Source organism: Mustela erminea, chromosome 15 (genome assembly GCF_009829155.1).
Source record: "Mustela erminea isolate mMusErm1 chromosome 15, mMusErm1.Pri, whole genome shotgun sequence".
Taxonomy (NCBI): Eukaryota; Metazoa; Chordata; class Mammalia; order Carnivora; family Mustelidae; genus Mustela; species Mustela erminea.
Genome location: NC_045628.1, coordinates 78,780,122 through 78,798,051, shown reverse-complemented (window position 1 = coordinate 78,798,051; position 17,930 = coordinate 78,780,122). Strand labels below are relative to the sequence as shown.

The window sequence follows — 17,930 nt, the reverse complement described above, 5'->3', positions numbered from 1 at the left end:
ATCCCCTGAAAATTGATATGGAAGCTCTGCTCTGCAGTGTGACGGTACTTGGAGACGGGGTCTCTGTGAGGTGATGAAGTGCAGATGAGGTCATGAGCGTGAGGCCCCATGATGGGCTTCGTGCCCGAATCAGGAGGGACACCAGAGAGCTAGGTCTCTCACTTCTCCATGTTGAGTACAGAGCAAGGCAGCGGCTGTTGCAAACCAGAGAGAGAGCACACACCAGAACTGACCATGATATTGCTAATGGTCTTGGGCTTCCAGTGTTTAGAACTACAGGAAAAATTGTGTTTATTATAGTGACAGAATGTTGTTTAAGTCGCCTATGTGGCTTATATTCATGGTGGTTTGAGAGAACAAACGAGGGAGTGACAGCGGTACCCTCTCCTGCCTGTTCGCTCTGATTACTACAGAGTTCCATTTCTGAGTCCAATTAGGGGCACTGATGGAGTAACTTAGCTAATTTCAGCTCAACTAACCCTCCCAAAAACAAGTGGCTTGAGAATCATGCGATGAATCCAACCACAGATTTAAAATAAGCAAATGAAAAAAAATAAATAAATAAAAAATAAATTTAAAAAATTAGCAAATGACAAGCAAAAACACTGAACTGATTCTTCTCTTCCTAATAAAAGCTCTTCAAATCCACTTTACTAGGTTAAACATTAGGGTAATTAAATCAGATTAAGTCACCCAAAAGTAGTCAAAACAATCAAAATTATTAACATGAGTTGACATCCAATTGTTAACTGAGAACCTTCGTAAATACACGTTGAGTGCTGACATACTAACTAATGATATTAATATATATACAGATACTTAAATATACATATTAAATTTTCATGATAGAGTGTTTTACTAATGGGACATGCAATCATGTCTGGTGATATAAATGGACATAAATCTAGAACTTCTTTGAGAGCCCTAAACCCACTCTCAAGTGCATGTCTTCTCTCAGGCAGTCCTGAAACTGAAACCAGCCAATGTTCTTTGGAGCGACAGTTATGTGTCAAATACCAAAGATATATAGAATAATTCTCAGAATGACCAACAAATAAGGGAGCCTAGAAACCTGTAATTCAAGTTTTGAAGAGCTGGCGTTAAGGGAAAAGGGTAGATCAGCATTTAAATGATCAAACCCAACCTCATGGATTTCAGGAAATTTCTTTGTAAAACATCCCTGCGTGTCTGACACCAACAACCGGTCAGACCTTTCCTTTTGTTCTCTGTAAGCATTGTCTCTCTTGAAAGGGATGCTGATTGGCATTTCTGAGTAAGCTCTTACTGTCTGCTGAGTGATTGGACCATGAGTGGACTAAACACTTAGATGCTACTTTCTAGAGAAATACACAAAAGCTCACATGACTAAACTCTGACCACAGAATTTTCTGCATTCTCTTTCCAACTTTTCAACTTCTGTACAAGCAGGTCAGGTGCTATGCAAAACAGACTCTCAGTGTAGCCATCTAAGGGAATGTTGCCTGACACCCAAGGAGTAAGCACTCTCCCATCTAATTGGCACCTGAGTGGCTCAGTGGGTTAAAGCCTCTGCCTTCGGCTCGGGTCATGATCCCAGGGTCCTGGGCTCGAGTCCCACATTGGGCTCTCTGCTCAGCAGGGAGCCTGCTTCCTCCTCTATCTCTGCCTGCCTCTCTACCTACTTGTGCTGTCAAATAAAAAAAATAAAATAAAATAAAAAATAAAATAAAAAAATAATTAGCACCACAACATGTTAAGAGACGGACTCAGTCTCCTCCCACCATTATCCCTTCCCTGTCTGTCTCCAAAAAAGGACCCGAACATTTCCCAAAGCACCAACACAAAAATGGGAGTGTAGTATTCGGTTCCTGTTCTCACAGACAATTCCAGTTAGTTTTTCAAATATTTTGAGGTAAGTTTGTCCTTACAAAAGAGTCGCAAAAAATAGTACAAAGAGTCGCCATGTGCCCTTCACCCAGTTTCCCCACAGTGTTAATATGACCGTAGCATAAGGATCAAAACCGATAACACTGGATGTTACTTACCTCAAGAAAATCACTAAAGCAAACACGAAAATAACACTGACACGATACTAATCTAGCTACATCATTTATTCAAAGTTCAGTCTTTACACTTTGTACTTTTTCTGTTCCAAGATCTGATTCAGAACTCACACTACATTCAGTTGTCCTGGGTCCTTAGCCTTCTCTAATTCTCGTTCAATTTTGTTTTTCACAAATCCTCATACTCAATTCTTTTTATTCAGTAAGAATCAGAAATGCTCACAAGCTCACAGAAGGCAGTAAAACTTAATAAAATTTGGGAGTAGAAGACAAGGGAAATAAGTTACTAAAACTCTCAAACCAAATGCCTTTGCCTATTTTCATCAATGAGAAGGGCACAGACGTGTCTTTGATCAAGTACAAGGTACGTTCCATATCCACCTGTATAAGGGTCAACTTGTTAAAGAAATTACCATGTGAATCTGTTCTCCTAGATATTTGCTGTTTCCGTAGAAACATCGAATACAAAACTGGCCCAAGGCTGACACGATTTTTTCTGTCTCTAAAAATACACTTCAGGAAAGCTCATGCTTTCAATGGTTACCAGAAATATAGTGCTAAAGGTCCCCCAATTTGAGTATTTTTATCTGTACCATGCCTCAAAAGCCTCATCCAAGAGTGTAAACCTGACAGTGTTCTAATTAAAAGAATCTTCTATGGCATTAGTTGCTGCTGGTATGTGCCAATTAAGAACTCCCAACATGCAGTGTCATTCACGTGCAGAAAATACAGAGCCTGGTTTGATTAACCTAGTGTATCGACCTCTAAACTAAAACATGAAGAAATGAATGAGGGAATGGTCCCTAAGTGAGGAGAGGAGATTAGCTTAACTAATCATTTCACTGTGTATATACACATCAAATCAAGTTGTACATCTTCAATATACACAAATTAAAATATATAAATAGATCAATAAAAGCAGTGTAAATAAAACATCCTGAAGCAGTTTTGAGGTAGGTAACAGGAATGCATTCAACAGAAATTACTCTCTTTTCTAAATGATTTTCTTTATTTATTTGAGAGAGAGATAGTAAAAGAGAGCACAGGAGTATAAGTGGGGGGCAAAGAGGGAGAGGAAGAGGGAGAAGCAGACTGACCACCAAGCAGGGAGCCCAATGAGGGGCTCAATCCCAGGATCCTGAGATCATGACCTGAGCCAAAGGCAGACACTTAACTGACTGAGCCACCCAGGTGCCCCAGAAATTACTCTTGATGAGGATTTTTATGTATTTTACCTTTGCCAACCTTGACAGAAATAGCTGTCTCAGATATGTATACTTTGGCTGTTCAAACAGTCATCTTTACATGAATCAAAGGGATGTTATGATTCTTACCAGGACCTTGGTATTTTTTATTAAGTTTTAAGCAGCCTATGTACTACAACCAGATGCTACCTAAATTCCTCAGACTTTGGAAAAGAATCATGCATCTTTTCAGCATTCAGTAATATTAGGCCTAGAACAATATATGTCATCTACCACCACTATTCATGCACAAGCTGGCATCTGAAGATTTTGTGCCCTTCATTCCTTAAGACAAACGTGCCCCCTCAGTCATTACGATCCCAGCACAATACTGCAAAACTTTGAAACTGTCAAACCTACCATACAGTGCTCAATTTATTTTTCTAGAAAGGCAAAAATTCTATTTAAAACTTATCTTAGCAAAAACAATATTAAACAATTTTCCTTTAAAACAAACCCAGAAGAAATGCAATAGCTTGACAAAGCCCAAGTTATTGGTTTAATGAAGATTTTTGTTAGCTAGAACTCCCACCTGAAATGACTCATTCAAAACAGTATCTGTAAACATTCCCAACTTGCTTTGAAGACCTCATTTCAAACTGCCTCATAGCCTTGAAACTCACTATTCCAAATGGCATGCTGATAATCACATTAAAAGATTGCATACACCTGATCTTGATTGAATCCATTTGCTCATGCTTTGATCAAGATATTTTTGATTTTGATCAAGATATACTTGATTCAAGATATTTTCTGGAAAAAAAAAACTTTTGACTTTAAACATTTTTTTAAATTTAGATGTAAAAACTAAAGATTCACCACCAGGTTGCTCTAAATAGCAAGCTTTCCATGAGCATTTAATATTTAAGTTAAAACACTAAAGAGGAAACAATATCATTCATATGAAATGTCTGGAACAGGAAAATCTACAGAGATAGAAAGGAAATGAGTGGTTGCTCAGGGCTGGAGGAAGAAGAGGTAGGAAGAGGGCAGCTAAAGGGCATGGGATTTCTTCTGGAAGTGATTAGAATGTTCTAAAATTGACTGTGGTGATGGTTGTACAATTCTGAATATTCTAAAAGATGTTAAATTGTATACTTCAGGTAGATGGATTATCCAGTATATAAAGTATATCTCCAAAAGCTATTAAAAATATTTAAGAGGAGATTGTACACCACAAAAAAGATCCCCACCAGTTAGGTGGACATATTCATAATACACAATACTACATATTTATATGTAGTTTTAATACTACATATTTATATATATATATGTACATATATATGTACATTATAATATTCCATTAATAACTTCTTATTTCTAAAGGATGAAGAAGGGGGTGATTGTCTTCATAATTAAGGCTATAGAAAAACTAGTGCTTAAGAGAAAAAGACCATGTCTATTTCTTCATGATTACAATAACCCAAATTCACTGGCTTCAATAATGTTCTAAAATTGACTTACACCTACCACAGCTTCAAATCAATCACTGGTGTTATTTTCAGTGTCAAGAACAAGAGCAAGGTTTAGAGAGACAGCTACTGACATGGGGCAGACCCTCCTAGAATTTCAAGGAATTGCTTGAGATTTGGAATTACGATGGCTGGCATTCCCCCAAGGGTGCCAAGGCGACAGTCAACTCCAGCAGCAACTTACTCCTACTCACCAGGTCCAGCCTCTTTATTGGATACATTAGTTGAAACATTAACCCTAGCCGTTCAGTGCCTGTCTTGAATTGTACCATTCAACCCTTCACCAACCTTCCATAGTACCTGACAACCACGTCCCTCCTTAGCAAACATTAATCCCTTTTCTGAAGTTAAAATGCCAGGTACCCGTAAAGGCAGTCACAGTGCAATGACCATGATCCAAGGCTCCGAGCCAGAGAGGGCTTAGGGTGGGGAAGGCAGTAAGAACACCAGCTTCCTGAGGTGTACAGTAGCAACAAAATCAGTACCCTTGACCCCTGGATCTGTCCCAGTCAGTCTCTTCTTTTCAAAAATTGATTTAGAAGCAAACGCTCTGGGATAAATACTCCATACCCCTGCTTCAAAAAAAGAAAGAAAGAAAGAAAGAAACCCTTTTTCAAGAAAAATGCAGAAAAAAAATAATTTTATCAACTCCCTTTTATGAAAATATTCCCTTGAATAGTTTTATCAACTTTTAGCAAATTTTCATGGCCAAGAAAAAAAGTGTTACTAAAATAATTAATATTTTTATAAGACTTGACTTCAGCAATATTAAAGTACAAAAATAATGTGACTCAACATTTTGTAAAATCCTTAAGCTTTAATACCAAGTTTTATAATCAGTTCCTTAATGAACTAGAAGTCACATTACCACTGGTAATTCTCCCAAATATAGAATGGAGATGAAACAAATACTCAGAAGTCATTTTATAAAATAGCAAGGGCCACATTTTAATTTCTTAGACCCTATTCAGTGTATTCTGAAACTCATGTTCATAGTATATGCCATGAACTCAGAAACTATATGAATATTTAATAGGATATATTGCAACTAATGCAATTATATTCTTATACAAGACTTTAAATACAATAGTTGGTAGCTACGTACTCTATTCCTAGCCAACTCCACTGTATATTCCCATACTTATTCCTCCCCCACTCCAAAAATGTACAAATGGAAATATACAACAGGTAGCCACTTGAAAAATCAGATAACAAAATCAGCCTCAAAAGCCAGCTTTGCACTGGATTACAGAACAAGCGGTAAAGCCACATTATCAAGGCTCTTAAAAATCTTCACCTTCCGTATAATGGAAAATGTAAACAAAACAAAGACCCTTATTTTCCCAACTTTAAGCACGCTTAAATGGATACTAAAGTCAAAGAAAATAAGAGGAATTAAGTAAAAATACTACTTGAAAACATCTTAAAATTTAAAAAGAAAATTCTTCAAAAGAAAAAAATTCAATTCTACATCCTTATATTGTGCGTGTGTATTAGCCTAACACATTTACTATTCAAAGACTATCATATAGTGAAATATATAGCATAGTACTGTATTTATAAATTTCCTGAACCCCAAAATCAAGCAAAGAAAAAAGAGACAGGATATAATCTTTTATAAAGTAACCTTTCCATATTTTTAAAAGCAATTGAATAGAAATAGATATAAGGAATGAAGAAATGAAACTGTATTGGCAATAAAGGATTCCAGACCGTTTTAAGTACGTTCACAGAGTTGAGCAATCACCACCTCAGAATGAAACGCCACGTACATTAGCCGTCACTCCCATTTCTCAATCTTTTCCCGCTTCCCTAGCCCTAACAGTCACTCATCTAGGTCTCAATGGATTTGCCTCTTGTAGACATTTCCTGCCTGGCTTCTTTCATTTAGCGCAATGTTTATGTCTCACCCCTATTGTAGCATGTATCTCTATTCTGGCCCTTGTTACGGCCGGTAGTATTCCATCGTATGGACAGACCACATGGTATTAGGTTGTTCCACATCGTGAATAATGCTGCTCCGATCATTTGTGTAACTGTGTTTGTGTGCACACAGGTTTTCTTTGATCTTGGGTAGACATAGCTAGAAGGATTGGTGGGTCTTATGGCAATTACACATTTACCCTTTGGGGAACTGCCAAACTGTGTTCCAAAGCAGCTGCACCGTTATTCATTCCCATCATCAACGTATACAGAGGGCTTCCATTTCTCCCCATGCTCGCCAACACCTAATGCCTGTTATCTATTTGATTAGAGCCATGTGAGTGTGTGAAGTAATAATTCATTGTGACACATGCTCCGTATTTTAAACCAAGCCCACTCTTTCTTCAATGGGCCCTCAGCTACTCTTGTAGGCTACACTTTGAGGTAAAGAACATGTCCCAATGGTCATTCTTAAAACCGAAAATAAAGCCAGGATAACCTAACACTCCCTTAATAAGTGAGGGTATCACCTCCATTTAAATGCACCACTCTTCTACCACAAACTCTATCAAGCTATAATCATGCCCAACAGCCAAACCTTTTCAATTCAGATGTCAGGCTAAGCATCCCACATAAGCATCAATGCTGTAATGGAATACTTAAACATGCAACGAAGATTTAACCAGAGCTTTCCAGAAATACCGGATTGAATTCAAGTTCGTCAATAATCCATGTGTAATTAGATCATTTAACTTGTCCACATCTGAGCATGGAGTTCTGAGCCATTCACAGAACTACATCCTCTGAAGTCACTCAGGTAAATTTGTCTAAGTCTGAAAGTTTAATGAAATTTGAAAAAGTACCAACGCCCATGCCTAAAGATCTAGCCTTGCGCAGCAGAAAGAATCTAAGCTATAGTAAGAGAAGGTGGGTGCTCCTTGCAGCTCTATTATTCAGTAGCTATATCACCACAGGTACATTATTCAGTATCTTTCTATCTCCGTTTCCTGATGTGAAGGTAATGCCTTCAAGAGGTTACGAGGATTCCCTGATCTAGTACAGCTAAAGCATCTAACACAGTAGCCAGCCATAAAGTAGATACTTAAATATTAGCGGAGAGATGGATGAAAGCTAACTCTAGGCAAAGTTTCCCGGCAAATAAAGACCTCATAACCAATGTTGGGGACCAGGTAGGGCTGAATGCGAGTCCTTGTGACCTGTGGGATTCCTTTATAAAACACTTCCCCACATTATGGTCTGCAAATTGATAAGGTGAGCTGTCATTTGGCTTAGAACAGGGCTAGGAGGAATTCTTGGAAGGGAGCCCAGGGACGAAAAGATAAGAGACCGCATTTTTGTCAGGGACACAAGAATAAAAACTTCCTTAGGTCTCACGGAAAGCCTGAGCCCAGAACAGATCCCACGGAGAGAAAGATAAAGGCTGTATTCACAGGACCCCATTGGAAGCGCAGGTAGAGACCGCCAGGCTGGAAGGGGACGGGGAGGGGGTGGGGAAAGGAAGGGGCTGGCGGAAGAGAGAGGGGTGGGGGCTGACTAGGTGTGTGGAAAAGCTACGAAGAGGAAGACGAACCCCATCCCAGCTGTGAATTAAATGTCCTTGCGTCTCTCCGCCGCCTTCCCCTACCTGATCTGGTTGTCACGGAATTTGTTGAGATGCGGTTGGTTGAGGTAAATGGTGCGGGCTGGTGCCTCCAGCTGGTCTCCAACAGACGTGGCCCGGGACATCTCATCCTCTGCCTTCTTGTAGCCCGAAGAAGGACGAACAGGTCCTGCAGAGATGGGGCGCGGGCAGAAAACAAAACACAAAGAAGTCACGCCAGGCGAGAGGCAGCGAACGCGGGCTGCTGGCGGGCGGGGACCAGCTGGGAAGGATGCTCTGGGCGCTGCCGGGCCCGCCTATGTACCTTGGCTCCCCCTGGAGACCTGCCGCCGCGGCTGCTCCCGGCTCCGCCCCGCCCCCTCCCGCGCCCCACCCCCGCCCTGGTCCCCTGGGCGCCGAGGAGGGAGCCTCTGCCTCCGCCAACTCCACCCCGCCCCCTCCCGCGCGGCTGCAGCGTGAGGCCCGGCTGGCAGGGGCACCGCGGCGGGCTGCAGGGGCGGGGAGGGGCCGCGGGGACCGCGGAGCTGGGGCCTCCCGCCTCGTCCCCCGGTGAGCTCCCCCTGCGGGCCCAGGGACTGCGCTCCGGAACTCGGTTTCCTGGGCTGCTTTGATTGTGCTTGGGACAAAGACACTGGCAAAGGGGATGTGCCCTGCATTCAGTCACCGCATAAAAGGATGGTGAAAGCACATCTCCATGCCCTATAAACGATATTCCCAACCCTCCGGGTGATGGGCTTGGCTCCACAGAGATCCTGAATGCACCAGCTGCTTTTCTCCCCAGAAACGCCCGGCAACCTGAGGGATGCAGGATCTTTCATTTCATTGCTCGGGTTAGGTGTCTGTGGTTAAGACACAAGCAGGTCTGTCTCCTTAAGAGTTGATTTCGGTCCTACAGTCAAGCTTCTCTGAGAGCTCAACCTCCCCATAACCTTTAGGCAGGGAGGTGTTGGCTTGGAAGATAATGATGTGCCCATTACTCACATGGCTACACCTGAGTGCACACACAGCTGATCAACCCCATCTCCAACAAGAGGTATTCAGCATCACAAGGGGCAACCCACCTCAAGAAGGGACCTTCAGGGAGGGGTGCCTGAAGCAAAGGATCACAGAGAAAAAAATGCCTATACAGCCTCCTCTCCTTTTCCTCACGTTGTTTCCACTCTAGTATCTGCCACGCTTTCCACCTATCAAAGAGATGAATGATGTCTCCTGTTTGGGAAACGGACATCTCATTTCAGTCCCCGTCTACTTCACAGCTACAACAAATATTCACTGACAGGGAAAAATCTTGAAATAGAAAATTTTGGCTATTGAAGTGTGTCATCTTTTTTCAGTGATTATAATCCTATTATAATTTTTATCACAAGAGGGGACAACCAAAACGTGAAACCGGTTGAGAGCTGACATACTACCCCGGAGAGTATTCGTAGCTGGGTCCCTGGCCACACCAACCTGGCTATTCCCCATTAAGGGACTGTATCCTCAGATCCTCACCCTCCTCCAGGCTCCAACCTCCAGGGTTCCTCTGGCTTCTGGGGTTGGGGAGTGAGGGGAACTACTCTACCCTCAACTTACAGACAAGGGACAGCAGAGAGCAAAACTCCCTACTTCGAGCCTATCTGGCCTGAGAGTTCAGGCTCTCAAACCTCGGTCAGAGAAGGCTGGGTTTTTGTTTTTGTTTTTTTAATTTTTATTGTGTTATGTTAGTCACCATAGAATACATCATTAGTTTTTGATGCAGTGTTCCAAGATCCACTGTTTATGTACAACACAGAGTGTTCCATGCAATCCGTGCCCTCCTTAATATCCACCACCAGGCTCACCCATCCCCCCACTCCACCTCTCCTCTAAAACCCTCAGTTTGTTTCTTGGTCTGGGTTTTAAAGCATTTGCTGATTTGGAGCACCTAGGTGGCTCAGCAGTTAAACGTCTGCCTTCGGTCCAGGTCATAATCCCAGAGTCCTGTTGGGCTCCTTGCTCGGTGGGGAATCTGTTTCTCTCTCTGCCCCTGGCCCTGCTTGTGCTCTCTCATTCTTGTTCTGCACACTCAATCTCTCAAATAAATAAATAAATAAAGCATTTGCTGATTTAAGGCACATAAGCTAGTTTCAAAAATATTCCCTATATAAAAATACTGCTTTTCTCTTGGCCCACTTATTATGCTTTGTCTCCAGCATTTATTATCATTACCTGACATTATTCATCTAGTCTAGCTTCCCAAGGCCAAGGGCAGATGCTCCAGGACAACAGAACATGTTTTGTGCACTACAGTGATCTCGACACCTACAATAGTGTCTGGCACATAATGGGCATTCATATTTGCTAATAGAATAAATAATTTTCTTACAAAGCCTTGCTTTGAATTCTCCAGGCAGAGATGCAGTGATATGCACAGAGGGCTCAAAGGCCATATACTCATATGGGTCAGAATAGTTCATTGCGGGGTGCCTGGGTGGCTCAGTCATTAAGTATCTGCCTTCAGCTCAGGTCATGATCCCAGGATGTGGGATCAAGCCCCACATCGGGCTCCCTGCTCAGCGAGAAGCCTGCTTCTCCCTCTCCCACTCCCCCTGCTTGTGTTCCCTCTCTCACTGTCTCTCTGTCAAATAAATAAATAAAATCTTAAAAAAATTAATAGTTCATTGCTTACACTGTGTTCACTCAGTGGCTCTCCACCCTTACTGCATGGTGCCACCACCAATGGAGCTCCCATAATTAACTAAATCCTGGGCCCAACCTCCCAGATTCTGCCTTGTTTTACTATGCTTTAAAGTAACAAAAAAAAGGGGGGGGGTTGCTGCATGGCTCAATCAGTAGGGCCCTGACTGTCAATCTCAACTCAGGTCTTGATCTCAGGGTTGTGAGTTCAAGCCCCATGTTGGACTCCATGCTGGGTGTAGAGCCTACTTAAATAATAATAATAATAATAATAATAATAATAATAATAATAATGTAACTTAAGAGATAGGAGAGGTGGGGCGCCTGGGCCGAAGCCGCTGCCTTTGGCTCAGGTTATGATCTCAGGGTCCTGGGATCGAGTCCCGCATCAGGTTCTCTGTTCAGCAGGGAGCCTGCTTCCTCCTCTCTCTCTCTGCCTGCCTCTTTGCCTACTTGTGATCTCTCTCTGTCAAATAAATAAATAAAATTAAAAAAAAAAAAAAGAGATAGGAGAGGGCAGCCACAGTTGAGAATCACTTATTTATATGCTGCTGGGAACACAAAAAACAAGAGATCTGGCTCCTGCTATCAAAAACTTTAACCAGTTTAAGGCTAAGGTATAACCATGGTTACCAATAAGCCACAGTTCATGACAAGTGACTAAGAGTGGGCTTGAAGGTGCCAAGGAAGGTCAGGAGTCAGCAGCCTGTTCATGCTTGAGGAAAGCTGGTCAGAACAGAGTTTGAGGACAGAGATGAAAGCCTTAAAGTATGGGTAAGGTTTCTCTTAGGAAAGAGAAGGACAAGGATAGTTGAGGGAAGAAGAAAGAGCTTAGGCAAAGGCCCAAGTAGACAAGATGTATATGAAACCAATTGAACCAAACAAACAAAAACAAGCAGTGAGGGTCTTGGGGGGGTGGGGGAGGGCAGTGGGGTGGGGGGACGAAAAAACTGAGGTGGATTTAAATGCCGGGCAAAGAAGCTTCAACTACATCCTGAAGGTTAAATGAAGTCCCAGATGGTTTCTAAGCAGAGGAAAAATACAATTGGCAGTGATAGACAAGTAGGAGCAAAAAGAGGGGAGACTTTGTAGATAAGGAGATCAGGTAGGAAATTAATTCCACATCTAGAAGCAAGATGTTAAAAAGCAAAAATTAAATGGAGAATGGGCAAAAAACATGGACAGAAGAACCACCTCAGAAGAGAGCCCTGTAAGACTTTTTTTGGACTGAGTGTGTGGGCCAGGAAAAAAAAAAAAAAGAACATTGGGTAATTGGGATTTGAAGAAGAGATGATTGGGACAAAAAAAGCACTACTTATAGAAATAAGAACGGAAAAAGTTTTCCCAAACAAGAATATAAGTGTAGGATAACAAATATTGGGGTACAAAACAGTTATACCATTAGTAATAGAATTGCATGAAATAGTGTCTCCCAAGCATCTACCATACATGAAGCCGGCTCACCCTTCTATATTACAATAGGGCCAGTCCTAGAATGTTATTCTAGGTAGCAATCATGATAGTTCCCTCCTACCTAAGACTCTGGTAACTTTCTTCTACCTCAGTGGCCTCATCTTGACCCAATCCTGCTTTGGAGAAAAACATTAATCTTTTCAAAATATCACACATCTGTTGAAAATGTATTGCCTAAAGAAAACACTATACCATATATAGTGAAGCACATTATGACTAAGGTTTCAAATTCAGACTCATGAGATGAATCCTGAGCTAATGCATTTTGAAAATACCACCAGGCAAAATTAGAGTAGATGCTTACCACTCCCCCATACAAACAAGCACAGTGTCAGCAGACAGTGGGAGTTCAATAAATATCTGTTGAGAAAGAAACCAAAGTAAAAAGGATAAAGAGAAACAAGAGTAAGCAAATGGACAAGCACTAAGCTTCCCTACTACAAAATGAAAATGCAGACAAGAAAGAGGACAGCCAAGGGCATGAGGGCGGGGACTTCGTCTTGCTCATGGCTTTAGCACCATCATCCCAAATAATGCCAAAGCAGTAGGCAGTCTGTAAATACAGACAAATAAAGGGCTAATGTAGCAGGTCCTTTTTGAGGATGCTTACCCAGCTGCAGAAGCCCAGCCTCCCTTATCTGGTAACTGTACCCTTCCCCTCCCACATATAGGCCGGGGAGCCCCCAGACAGGTCTATAAAATGCAATCCCCTTCATCCATCACAGCTCTCTGTCCTGAGGACAGTTACTTGGTCTAAGTTGAACAATTAGGAGTCTTCTGGAAAGGACAGGGGACCTAAAGAAGATGGTTTCTGTATATGGCTGCTCTATGAACATACACTCTCTGGGTCTCGTAGCATCTTCTACCCCTGGGGTAGGCCGGGGAGTAAGAGTTTCTTTCAGAATGAAGATGAAGCTGTTTCATGGAGAGCAACAGAAACGGTCACAACAACTTTGTGGATTCTGGGTAAAGTCCCCTCCTAGATGCTAGCTATATTAGGGTCTTTGGGTCCATGACCCACCCTGAATAACCAGAAATGTTAACCAATACTGTAAGGGAGCACACAGAGAACCTACTTTTCCCTTTAAGACAGATGAGCAAGTAAGGCTAACAAGGAGGGAGAAATATCTATTCACATATAGATCACCCTGGTGAGGGGGCAAGGGGTGGTCGCTGGAGGTAAGGTTTTAGTTGCGTCTGACACAGGAGCCCTGAAATGCCACAACCCACACCCAGGGAAGCCAGATCTGACAGAGGAACCTCTGCATGGCAACATTTAGGTTTAGATAAACCCAGAAAGAGCTGGAAGGTGATCAGCTAAATAAAGAAGCCCCTCCTCCTTTGAGACTTTCTGCCAGGATAGGAGAAAGAATTCTAAGAAACAGAGATGGTTGATAAGCACAGTCTCCTGGTGGAGGGCATTCTCTACAAGAATAGATGAAGACTCGGGAAGGGGCAGAGGAAAGCAGGCCAGTTCTCATGCACATGCCACTGACACCCACTACTCTTCCACGGGCCCCAAGCCACACTGCGGCTCTAGCTTGCCTGTGAATCTCCTCTGACTCACTTTGTTCATGTCCTGGCTCAAATTTCTCATTCCACTCACACAGCCTGTCTGTGGCAACAGGGAGGTGAAGTCACTAGCTAGGAAGCAGGGACAGTGCTAGACTTCCCACTGGCAGGTGAGCAGATAGAAGTAAGGACAATGCCTCGTGTCTCCTCATTACATAAATTAATTCCATGGAGATTGTTCTGGGAAGAGAATGAGAAATCTTAACAGGTTTCAGAAATTTGTCCCTATCTAATTAAGTATATATTATTTTGTGACTATTTATATAACATACATATTAGCATGAATAAAATTGGTCCAGGGAGTTAAGAACCTCAAAGAGTTAAACACAAAAGGGGAGTTATTGTCAGGCCAATTTTTACTAAGTATTTCATTGCCTTAAGCAACACAGAAATAAACCCTTCACTCTGAACTGCAGCATTTTTCTCTAACTCAGAACTCCAGAAGATGCTGGTAAATTATCTAGTCCACATCCCTTGCAAAGAAGTTTTACTGTCTCACAGTAGAAATTCTTGGGAAAGAAATACTCTAGTCTTGCTAAGTCAGAAACCTATTAAAGTGGTGAACCTTTTCCCAGAACCTCTGCAACTAGCTCTGTGGGTAGTCAGAATTTGGTTAGACACTGTTGTAAGACAGAGAATTTGGCTGGTCTCTGTCCTGGCTTTCTGGGTAAGCTTTTACCGCCTTGGAACCATCCCAGTAACTGGAGTGTCTTTGTTATTCATGGTGGGCCCCGGGGACCACACCCACTTTTATGCTTATGAGGTGACCCTGGTGGGCCCCTAGGCCATTTTAGAATGGGGGTTGACCTTGCCAGAAAAACCAACCATGTGTTTAGAGGGTTGGGGTCTGACCTCCCAACTCTGGAGAGGAAGGGGGACCAGAGACTGGAATTCAAACATGTGACCAATGATCTGATTAATAATGCGTATGTAATGAAACCCCAATAAAAACTATGGACACCAAAGTTCAGTGACAGGCCCTAAGGACATGGAAACTTCATATGTGGAATCCTCCCAGACCTCTCCCTGTGGTCTTTCTCCATTTGGCTGGTCCTGATTTGTATCCTTTAGGATAAAACCTGTAATTCTGAGTATAATGACTTTCTGAGTTCTCAGTATTTCTAGTTTATTATTGAAACCAAAGAGGTAACGGGAATCCTTGAATTTATAACTATTTGGTCAGAAGTACAGGTGGCCAAGGTATCCCAGAGATTGCAGCTGCTGTCTGAAGTAAAGAAGGTCTCCTAGAAAATTGTGCCCTTAACCTAAAAGGTCTGAGCTAACTCTGGCCTCACAATTGCAGACATTACTCTGTGAACTCTAGAATGACAGAACCAAAAGGGAGACTTTACAATCACAGAAGTATACTAGGTCAGACCCAAGGTAGGATGAGAAGCCAGATCTGCAGAAACTTGAATCCAAGGCTCCGTCCATTAGGACAGGCTGCCTCTATGAGCTTCGGCAAGTCAGAACAGCATTTGAGCCCTGGTTTCTTCATCCGCAAAACAGGAATCAATGGTCTAAATCTAGGATTGGCAAACTTTCTGTAAAGGGTCAGACAGTAAATATTTTAGGCTTTGATCTACATATGACCTCTATTTTTTAAACATAAAAATCTTAAAAAGGTAACAATTCTTCTCTCATGGGCCAGATTTGGCCCACAGGCCATAGTTTGCTGACTCTTCATAAAAACTAAGTTCTTTCACAGCTAACAAAATGATTACATGCCAAATTCCACTTCAAGGAAATAATAACTACCTTCCATATCAACAAAACAGAATATCCAAGTCTTTGGGCTTTTGTTACTGGAGTTAAGTTAACTTTGTATTTTCTCCTAATTTTTTAGGTACTTTAAAAGTATGTGAAAAATGGTTCTCTCTACCTCTAGAAAAATTTCCAGGAAAATAGGACAATCATCGTAGAGCTTCATAACAAGAGGCATGTGTGTGTGTGTATCCCCTCTGCTTCCCAAAAGGTGTTCAAGTTCAACTCTGGCCTCTACTCTACATTTACGAAGATGTTTCATAATCCTTCAGAACACAACAGAAAGCAGTCCGGCAGCTGGGGAAGCACTTGAGCTGGTTATTCCTCCTAATCAAACACACACAATGAAAATGCAGTGCAAATGCGTGATGTGATTATTCCAGCCCTGGCGGACACATTTTGGAGGTCTTTTCTAGACCCCACTTGGCACAAACCACATTTCTCCAAATACAGCAACTGTAATCCATTTCTACCCAAGGATTAAAAAGAAACACAAAGAGAGAGGGACACTCTTTGCTGCCAATACTTACTGGCTTCTCTTGTCTCTTTTTCAGGGATAGAGAAAGTGAGAGGGGAAGTAACTGGCCCTGGACTATTTAGGATTTTAAATACTGTTGGGTGCTGAATTTATTGAAGCACAGATTAGGCCCTTCCTAGATCTAAGGCATTTTGCCAGGTAGAGGGAGGGAAAGGTATGCAGTTTAAGCCACGAACTTAAGCTCTAGGAGAAACAACAGAAATCAATGAGACCAAGATAAAGGAGAACCCAGAGGACAGAGAAGACTGCCAGTCTCATCTACGGCCAAAGAGCGGGGCAACTTCATGGGGGAAGCATTTGAACCAGACTTACAAAAACAAGTATGGCAGTCTAATTGGGTTGTGTGGAAAAGAGCGTCCCAGGAACCACGGCGTGTGAGCCAAGACACGTGCCAGTGATAATTTATTTACAATCTCGTTGGCTCTGGCACCATGGGTGAAAGTGGAGACACGGTAATCTGAGGCGTTCTTTCCAGTAAGTGCAGCAATGCCAATCAGCCTTCTTTTTCTCGAAACCTGTTTTTACACCTTAGATCATTTAACTAATTCAAATACAAGAAAAGGCAAATGTGTTTTCAAGGAAATATCTTTAATATGTAAAAGCTCACCAACCAAAAAGAAATGCTAGATTTTACAATACTCAGTTCAGAGGATCATTCTATACGGACTGGATTGGCTGAGGCTTGAAACACAAGTCCCGTGGCTTCTCTGTAGCAACACCCTGTGTTGCTAGGAGAGATACTCATTACTCCTGGGGCCAGGAAACTGGGCGCAAGTTAAGGACATCAACATTAAAAATCGCGATTCAGTACACATGAATGCAGTCTCTGAACAGTGACTCTCCTAGGAGAGGTGCAGTTTTCTCCCAAGGTGTTTTGCCTGTCCTCAGCATTTGGAAGACACACAGTGTCTGCGGCCAGTGGTTGGAGGGAAGGGGTAGATTCACTACATGTTGTCTCACAGCTAACCCACCTGTCCAGTGTCATTAGTGACCAATACCTCTCTTGCTCATGGTCATCAGCCCCCTATCAGCAGCCATGCCAGGATCAGCCCCTGGAAGGCCCACTAGCTTTTAAATCTGTTCCCAGACCACATGAAAAGTATAGGTGGGCAAGTCAGGAAAATGAGACCTCGCCTTACCCAGTTTTATCCTCGGGTATATCACATGTCTCCCCTTTGATTGGGGAAACTGCCCCCAGAGAGGAAAAAAATTAAGATGTTTCTTTTCAGATTGATGTCTTTTCTTGCCACCTCTCTCCCTTCCACCTCCTGAAGAGCAAAAGGACAGGTAAGCTCCTTCATGTACGTCCCTGACATCATTCTCTTTCTGGATCCCAAACAACCCTTTAAAAACCCACTGAGATAGCTCTTCTTCGATGCAGAACATGCTTACAGTCAAGCCCTCTAAGTCTGTTGTAATCTACAAAATCTCCTCATAAACAAAAGGCTAGCTTGCCTGTCACTGCTATTTTTGAGAGGGATAAGGTGAAGAAGACACCTTGATAGTTCTCTGTGCAGATCTTCTAAACTTTCCCAGGGAGGTGGAGGCATGGAAATCAAAGGTCAGATACAAGAGAAAGGCACATTCATTTGCCCCAACTACCGTCCCATAGCACATGTAAAT

General features: G+C 42.3%; 1 protein-coding gene across 5 annotated transcripts in view; it reads right to left on the bottom strand.

Annotated features, from left to right (window-relative positions):
• Window positions 1-17,930, bottom strand: part of LOC116574179 (phospholipid-transporting ATPase IB) — a 595,210-nt gene that overhangs the window by 491,249 nt on the left and 86,031 nt on the right. For 4 of the 5 annotated variants that reach the window (XM_032314763.1, XM_032314761.1, XM_032314760.1 and 1 more), the window contains exon 2: window positions 8,327-8,471. In XM_032314763.1, the coding sequence (XP_032170654.1) occupies window positions 8,327-8,427 (101 nt within the window). In that variant the 5' untranslated portion in view covers window positions 8,428-8,471. Of the gene's footprint in view, window positions 1-8,326; window positions 8,472-8,606; window positions 8,746-17,930 lie in introns of those variants that run through there. The other variant, XM_032314764.1, reaches the window with a different exon arrangement.